The sequence below is a fragment of the Echinops telfairi genome, unplaced genomic scaffold (genome assembly GCF_000313985.2).
Source record: "Echinops telfairi isolate 266 unplaced genomic scaffold, ASM31398v2 ScPeMD7_23;HRSCAF=83, whole genome shotgun sequence".
Taxonomy (NCBI): domain Eukaryota; kingdom Metazoa; phylum Chordata; class Mammalia; order Afrosoricida; family Tenrecidae; genus Echinops; species Echinops telfairi.
The window spans coordinates 17,234,534-17,243,360 of NW_022103920.1; the positions used below are offsets into that span (position 1 = coordinate 17,234,534).

At 51.3% G+C, this 8,827-nt stretch overlaps 1 protein-coding gene across 1 annotated transcript in view; it reads right to left on the reverse strand.

The window, feature by feature from the left end:
• Positions 1-8,827, reverse strand: part of SND1 (staphylococcal nuclease and tudor domain containing 1) — a 483,020-nt gene that overhangs the window by 203,129 nt on the left and 271,064 nt on the right. The window contains exon 13 of the mRNA XM_004707793.4: positions 5,950-6,060. Within this exon, the coding sequence (XP_004707850.1) occupies positions 5,950-6,060 (111 nt within the window). The remainder of the gene's footprint in view (positions 1-5,949; positions 6,061-8,827) is intronic.

Genomic DNA, 8,827 nt, shown 5'->3' on the forward strand with positions numbered 1-8,827 from the left:
AAAAAAAAAAAGGACTCAGTGGTACTGACCTCATAGACGTCCTGGAAGTTGTATGTTTTCAGTAAGAGTGCTGGCAAGTGAGTGTTCACATTTAAGTTATGTTCAATATCATAAATCCCAACAAAGTTCGAAAAAAAGATAAGGAGACGCCAATCAAAAAGTATTTGTTTTTACTTAGTGTATAAGTCTTCTTCCCTCCTTTGCTACTGAAATGCTTTGGAGAAATCCTTCTAAAACCAGAATGGTGGCCCGCGGAGGAGCTGCTGGGGTAGAGTGGGAGACTGATAGCTCTTCTTCCTCGCTGGTATGGGACGCACATGGGAGAAGTGGCAGAATGGAGCTACATGTCACTAAGTGCAGACCACCGTGGCCCCCAGGAACTGCACCACCCACAGAGGTTCCTCATTGAAACCACTTCCCTCCTTCAATGAATGCATGGCTGACGGCCTCTGGAACACCTGCCTCCCTTTCCAGGAGACCACAAGAACTGCACGGGTGCCCAGCGACCAATGCTGAGTGCTTTGATTCAAGATTCCACAGAAGAATCCTGATCAAAATGAGGAGAAAGGGCAGATTGGAATTTCCATTCTCATGGAATCTAGACTTTCTGGAGCTGTAGAGGCTGGATGAACTCTTGACACTATTGCCCTGAGATAATCTTTACCTGAAACCTTAAACTAAAAATATTCCCGAATCTTCTTTGAATCAATTACTTATCTAGCTAACTAGTACCGAGTGACTGCCCTTATTTTTAAAGCAGTGGTTCTCACCTTCCTAATGTGTTGTGGTGACCCCCAACCATAAAATTATTTTCGTTGCTACTTCATCACTGTAATTTTGCTACTGTTATGAATCGGGCAACCCCTGTGAAAGGGTCATTCATTCCCCAAAGGGGTTGAGACCCACAGGTTGAGAACCGCCGTTTTAAGAGATTTTCTGTGTGTTATTTTCAGTAACTTGAATGGCTAGATAGGAAGGAAGTTTCAGGGAAGGGAGTTTTATGCCAAAAGAGGATGAGCAACTCAGAGACAAAGGAGGGTGAGCACTGCCTTACCCAATTTGGAGAATGTTATCAATGCCCCTGTATTGTTCAAGTAGAAATTGCTGAAATAGGGTATGTTTAGAAGGGGTGGTGGGTGTCATTACAAAACAAACAAGAACTCAGTTTCTCTCTTAACAGTGACTACGGATATTGTCTTAGGGCAGAAAAGGCTACAGCCTTTTTTCATCAAAGGCTGTGATGCAGTGTTTCCGGCTGCCTAGAGCAGGGGTGGGGAATGGCTGGCCCAAAGGCCACAAAGTCATCAATATCAGCTAACATCTCAAGTCTGAGCAAAGAGAAGCAGTTCCAGCCACATTTGGGGGGAGTTAATGAAATGCCTGACCAAATATAGCAGGCTAATTTTTAAGTCCCTACTTTTGTATGGCCTGGGAATGGTGTTATAACTATCCAGATGGCCCATTGCAGAAAACAGGTTCCCCATCCATGGCATAGAGGCTCCAGCAGACAGCAGCTTACCATCAGAGGTCCTGTCATCCACACTGGGGGTGGGCTGGAAGGAGAGAGCCAGAGACATGTGATAGATTTTAAAAGCAGGACTGGTGCTTACGGTGTCTGGAGACTGGCAAGGTAAGAGTGAGCAGACAGGAGTGCTCGTTTGGTTGTTTTAAAGCAAGTGGCGATTGAAAGGTTTATGCGGTCAGAAAGAGGGTCCCTGAGGGAGCCAGGGGGAAAGCTGAGATACGGGCAGGCCCAGGCTTGCCTCCCCAGACAGAGGGCATCAGCACAGATTTCTGGATCGGCATCATGTGGGCAGGAATCAGGGGACCGATCAGCAAGAACATGTCCTTCTCTAGCCTCCCCTTGGGGGCTAGCCCTAACCTCATTATGTATGTCTGGGATGAACCCAAATTCACTGAAATCCACTCTGACACTAGATTGTTCTAGAGAATTGTTTCCCAAAGTCAAGCTGGGGCATCAGTTTCTCTCCTGAATACGCACACCCTACACCTTGGTCACAAGTTTTTAGAAGATATCTTTAAGACACCTTAAAGGAACACCGCTGTTGAGTATTCTCCTGCAGTAAGCCACAGCTCCTCAGAGTTTCGAGGCATGCTTAAAACATCACCTTTCTAGATAAGCCTATTGGTAGCTTCAGAAGGCACACAGATCTGCCCCGCCTGCGGCCCAAAGAAGAACCTGGCACACACCTACAGGTTGTGAGCCAACTCCAACCACTATCCACAAACCTTCAATGTCCACAACACACGCCAGCAGAAAGGCCACCACCGACCGAAGGGCTCCCATTCCTTCCTTCCCAAATCAGGTCGGGGATGTTGTGACATCTACCTGGCACAGAGCACACAGGAGCTTTTAGAGAGACCTGAAAAAGGAAGGAGGGTCCTTCTACTCAGAAGATACTTCCTCAGAGATAGTCCCTCCCTTTTAGTTCCCACAAAACAGTAATGCCGGGGTGAAATGAGAACCGGAAGCCCCTGGAAAGCCATCATGGGGTAAAATATAAGGATGGTACAGATAACGATGTGCTACACTCTCTGATCTGCTTGCTCGGCTAGTGTCTCTAAAAAGGGGCCAAGTCAGGAGGGCCACTAGCAAAGCGTGGGTCAGCTGCACCTCAGTCCTTCCCAATGAAAACAGAGGGGACACACAGTGGAGTGGCCCAACCCCGGGACAAAATCGAGGACTTGCCAACGAGTCCCAAGAGCAGCATGGCTGGAGAACACATGCCAAACAGCCAAGGTCTTATCTTGCCAGGACACCAGGTAGTGAGGGAGGAAGCAGCCAGTGACAGGCAGGTGAAGTAGAAAGGAAGCCACCTTTGGGGAGTTTGGGGAGAATTTGTTCTTTCAATAAATGACATGGTTTGCGCTGGCGGCATCCTGGGGGCTGCTCAGAGGCGGATGGGGGTGAAGGGGCCGCAAGCTGCACACAGCTCATTTCCGGCAGACAGACATGCCTGAACGCCATGTCTGCTGTCTGTCTCATCTGGCATCCCGGTGAACACCGACCCGCCGCTCCCAGAGCTCCCCTCAGATGCACTGGAGAAAGGTTGCAGATCAGGCTCGCAGAGGCCGGAGAAAGCTCACCAACGCCTGGTCAGGCAGCTGCACCAGCCCAAGAAGTCAGCCGAGTTACCCGGCTGCCCTTTGCCCACGACTCACAGCGTTTCTCGAAAAGGATTAATGGCCAAGCAGTGCTCTGGAAAGCCAAGTCAATGGAAGAGCACCATGGACTATGGCCGACATCCCTGGTGACACCCACAGAGCGAAGCGGGTTCCCAGGGGTCAGAGGCAGAGAAATTGTCGGAAAAAGGGAAAAGGGCCTGACAACCCGCCCCGCCCCTCCGCCCTCACCTAGAAGCTGCCGAAAGGGCTGCAGGAGGAACGGCTGGTCAGAAGACAGCAGCTGGCATTCATTTGGCCTTTGCAAAAGCATTAGATATAGCAACTCAAGAAATTTAACTTGGGAAATTAATTCAAACTGGCTTGGTTCAGTCGACAATCACTGGAGATTAAAATGTGGCTGGAGAATGATAAACAAAAGACAGCTAAGTGACCGTCCAGGCAGTGAGAGATGAGGTCAGCACCTGTTTCGGGGGCCTATTCAGGGCCCAGGAGCAGAGAAAGCAGCTCACTAAAGAGACCTGCAGAGGACACTAAGCTGGGCGGTGGGGGAACTGCGGTGCGAGAGGCAGAACATTACAGGGCAGAGTTCAACTGGAAAAAATGCAGGTAATTTATCTAGGGGACAAGAGCCCCTAAGTCAGATAGTGGCCCAGAGACAGGCCGTGGAGAAAGAGCTCCGGCGTGCTGGAACTATAGGAAAGTCGGGAGGAGGCTAAGGGAGTGGGGAGCAGAGTGGGCCCTGGGGAAGGGGGAGCATCACACACACGGCGTCAGGAGAGAAGTGGTCTGGAAAAGAAGTCAAAGCCCATTTCCCAGTCCTGGAAAGTCTAGCCAAGGCACTGGCGATGCTTGAAGAGGGTGTTGAGGCCTTAGTTCTCACTGGCAGGTAGGTGGCCGGTGTCTTTCTGGATCTTGCTTTACCTCACTGGGGGTCAGCTTCTGGAAGATGGAACCAGGCCACTGTCCCCAAGGAAATCGCCCTGACGTTCACGTGGGCCATTCCTCCCAACTCTCCTGGAGGTCTGTGCGGCTTGAGGTAGGGCCTCCCAGGCTCATCCTTGACTCATCCAGTAGCCGGGCAGTGGCCCTGGAGCCAGTTTTCCCAACATCAATGGGATATAGCCACGGCTAGCTGCTAGCAGGCAAGCAACTTGTTTCAATCCTCCTGCTCAAAATGAGCGCTGGACAAAGGAGGCGGTTTTCTTCTTAGAAACAATAACTTAAAAAAAAAAAAAAAGAAAGCAATTCCAACATCTATGCCCTCATTAAACAGTATAGCACAACACAAGCAGAATGAAAAACCGCGCAGTGGTCTCACTTCCCAGGGCCATTCGACACATGCTTTCCATGCTTACTGGCTGGTCTGGATTCAATACTCACCCGAGGCAGTGGGAGCAGAGGGCAAGAGCTATGACTACACTACCCCGCCCCTATGACTACGGACTCGACTCGCCAGTGAACAGAGAACTGACTCCCCAAGTCACGAGCTGCGCAGACTGAACGGCCCACCCTGCACCCTGGCCCAGCTTCACGTCCTGTTTAATAGCGGTGCCCATTTCCTACAGCAGCAGGTGATGGGAAACCCATTTCCCACTCTAGGTTCTATCCGCCCCTCCCCTGGCACGAGGACAACTCGGGCTGGCTGCGCTCGTCAGGGAGAAGAGAATACACTCATTACGAGCCAGCTAGCGCCTCACAGCCCTCCTGACCACTAAGGAGGCTTGAAGAGCAGTATGGTATGCCCACTGCACTTTGTGCTTGAGACTCAGGTTCTAGCCAGAGCCTATGAGGAGCAGCCCACGAGACAGAATCCAAAAAGCCACCAGTCTGACAGGCGGGTGTCTCAGCTGACATTTGGTGTGACACTCTACAGACGCTCTATCCATCAGAATGTGACACGGTGCTAGAGGTAAATGTCACATATCAGGGTGATGTGCTGGGCCAGAAAGCAGACGAAGAGGCAGACAGAGCCGAGTTCAGAAGCATGTGCCCAAGTTCTAACAAGTAGTACACAGCCTGGTAATTACTCAACTTCCAGGACTCAGCAGTCCCTTGGCCACAGAGGAACTGTTGAGTGAGGCCTGCCTTGCCATTGAGTTGGAGGAAGTACTCTGGTCGGGTCAGTTCAGTAAGAGAAGCTCAGGCATCTGGGAATCCCTCCACTCCCAGCACTGCCCAGTGACAGTCGTCGCCCAGAGCCTCGAGGCATGGCAGCAGCAAGACACACTACAGAGCCGTGTGTGTCCTTGGGGCAACCAGCCACAGGGAGGAAGGACAAAAGTAAAATGTCACAAGGCGTCTCAAAGGCTCTCCTGCCAGCTGTCAGAAGTGCAAAACCAAACTCATTTCCTAACAAATGTTTTCCTCTCCTCCACACATGACAAAAGGTCTCAGGGTGACAGACGGGAGGGGCGGGGCAATGGTGGTTTCCAGAGGTAAGAGGCACCCAGCAGCAGGCATCCCTGCTAGGTCCTGGGAATCCTGGGAAAGATGGCAGTAGTGAAGAGCTGTATCACAGATATTGTCATAGAAGAAGTCTACTTATCCCACGCCTCAGTCAGAGGCCCAAATGCACCCAGGCAGGTTGAGGGGGCAAGTGCACTGTGCGTCCTTCTTCCTGTAAGGGAAAAGGGGGACCAGAGGCTACAAACTTTCTCTGCATATTTGTTTCCAACACTCAGTGCCCAGCGGGGTTGGGCGTTGGAGTGGTGGTGGTGGTGGTGGTGGTGGTGGTGGGGTGTGTGTGTGTGTGTGTGTGTGTGTGTGTTGTGACCAAGAGGGGATGTGGACCAGTTGCCTCACCTGGCCTCGGCCGCAAGCAGTTCGTCATAGTGCGAGGACCTCTGGTCGTCGTCCTGGCGGTACCGGATCACTGTGGCCAGACCTTTACTGACAAGGGCTTCTGCGATGTTTCTGCAACAGAAAGGCGAGGTCAGTGAGCACTGCGGGTGCATACCAGGGCTAAGTCAACAGAAATAATCAACGCCCGCTGTACCTGGAGCACCTGGAACATGTTGGCAGAGGGAGGGAGACACCAAGGATTTCGAAAGCAAAGAGTTGCCAGGCTAGAAATCCAAATAAAAGGTTGAATAACCAAGTTCCCTGGCTCAGCACTCTCCAGGCTGGCTTGTGCAGTTGGATGCTCCGTCAATCTGCACGCAACACCTAGCAGAACATGTCTGTGAGAAGCTGGTGTCGGGCTGGGCTGTTTATACAGTGCTACAAACAAGCCGCTATCCTCAGGACAAGTCAGGTCTACACTACGGGGCCACAGATCACAACTCAGCACATCAAAGCCTGCCCTACATTTCTCCAAAGCTCCTTTCTAGCTTAGCCTGTGACTAGAGAACGCCTGGCGCGTGTTTGGTGAAGGCAGAGCAGTGGCTTAGCAGAGGGGTGTCCTACCACGGGGGAATGGAGAAGGAATGGAGGGGGGGCGGGGGGTGGTGAGAAACTGGGGGCAATGGTAGGTAAAACTCTCAGATTAGACTCTGCTTCCAGCTACTCTCAGGTGCGCTGCGCATCCCATGCTGGGAGCCTGAAAGGTACAGGAAAGCACGTACTGGGCGGAGGCTCTCAGAAAGCTGAGCCAAGGGGCTTGCATGGCTCTCCAGAAAGCTCAGAGTCTGAAGCACATGGCAAATAGCACTTTTCACAATGCACCTGTGGCTAAGCCGGGCGGGGGAGAGGCACGGCAGAACGGGGCGCGATGGTTATGTCTTTCTTTGTGTCTGTCATAATTACACCAAAGGCCCCACTCAAACCATCTGGTTAGCTGCCCTTCGGGGAGGGGGGATAGTAAGCAGTAAACTACTGTACCATATGCTATGATTTTGAGCTGGTGGAAACCATAGTTAACTCTTTAACCCACTAGTGATCCGCAGAGGCTAGTGCTTTGGTGGAGGCTGGGAACTGAATAACCAGGCCCCGTGCACGCTTAAGCCAGGAGAACAAGCTTCTCTTTCTAAAGAAGCAGGAGCAGGAGATTTGTGGGTAGGGACAGGGGGAAAAGATGCTGTGGCTGATTCTCTTCTCATTACATGCCCCTCGGCTGCCTGTTTATCTGCTGCCAGCACGATATTAATATCTCCCCACCACCACAGAATTAGCACTTCTCAAAATCCACTCCCACAAAGAGGCTGCTTTGCTGGCCACCCTGTCTCCTGAGTCACTGCTGAAGCGTGCTGGCAAACACTGTCATTATCACCGAGTTGGTTTTGGCAGTGGAGAGAAGGCCACCGCCACCAGCCAGCCAGCAGATACATGTACGGATGCTTAGGAAAGGCGGGGAGTGGGGGGCGGTTAGCAACGGGGCAGGGTCCACCTCCAGAGAGTGAGGAGGGGGGGGAGGCAGGAGGGCAATGCCACACTTGACGGGCCAAGAGGTCTGAGTGACTTGAAATGCCAAAAGAACAAAGCCATATTTGCTGTTGCCTTTTGAATTACCGTGCGTTGACATTTGACAGTTGGTGCACAGGAACCAGAAGAGAGAGCTGGGATGGCAGAGCAGGCACAGAAAAGGCTTCTTTCTGTGTGGAAAGCGAGAGCCCACCACGCTGATAGCAGACACTTTCAGGAGCTACCCGTTAACGAGAGGCCCAATCCCAACCCCACTCCCACCCCCACCAACCTTCTCCATTCTTCCCTTCTTTATCCTCTCAGCAGAAGTCCTCCAAGCGCTGGGACCTGCAGCCCCCAGAATTGCCAAATATTTCCCAATCACTACCTGCCCACTATCCTCCTCTCCTGTCCCACCACCCTCCTAGAGCTTCAGGTCTCCGTAGCGTCCTTTTAGCTGTGTCATCCCTAATCACAGAGCCCCTGGAGGAACAGCTGTGGTGCTGGCGTGCAACAGTCAGGCTAAGTACATGGAAGCATCGTGGCCATCATTTATTGGACATTTACCAAGTGCCAGGCTCCTGAGAATCCCACCACGTGCACAGTGTTCTTGGTGCATGCTCCCCTCTGACAAGTCTTCACACCACAAGGTAACGACTGGCTTTCTACCTTCCCAGGAGGGCCAAGTCTTTCTTGTTTTGTACCCTGGTCCTAGAAGTTCAGTTCTGCAAACAAAACTGGTTGGTTCCCAAACCAAAGGATTGGTTTCCAAACTTTTTGCCCAACCATGCCCCTTTAAGGGAAAACACCTCCCTGCTCACTGGCAGTTAAAAACCGAGTAGCTATCTTCTTCAGCCGGCCCCTGAATCATCCTGCGCCTTCCAGAGGGCAGTACCACTCACCTCGGAAGCAATGCCTTAAATAAATAAATAATCTTTAAAGGGGCATGTATTGAATCATCTCACTCATTCAGGGTAAACATAATTTTTAAAAGTTGTCAAGATGCTTTCAATTTTGTTTCAGTAAACCCTGAACGTTTCAGACGTTTACACTATCCAAAAAAAACACAAACCTAATTGTTAGACAAGACAGTGCCGGGACCATATTCATTGACCTCAGCATGTATGGGCCAAGCTCGTCCAGCAGAGCGCTGAAGACACCCATCTTCTGTTTGGTTTACCAGCACTCCCCTGGCTCCTTTCTACTGCCTAAGACCTGAACTGAACATGAAAATGAGAGGAAGACAGGGGATTATTAGCCTAGATTAGTTTCTTTACTGTCTCATCCATCTGTGCCGCCCCCGCCCCCCGAACTGGACACTGACACCAGTGTGCTGACTAAC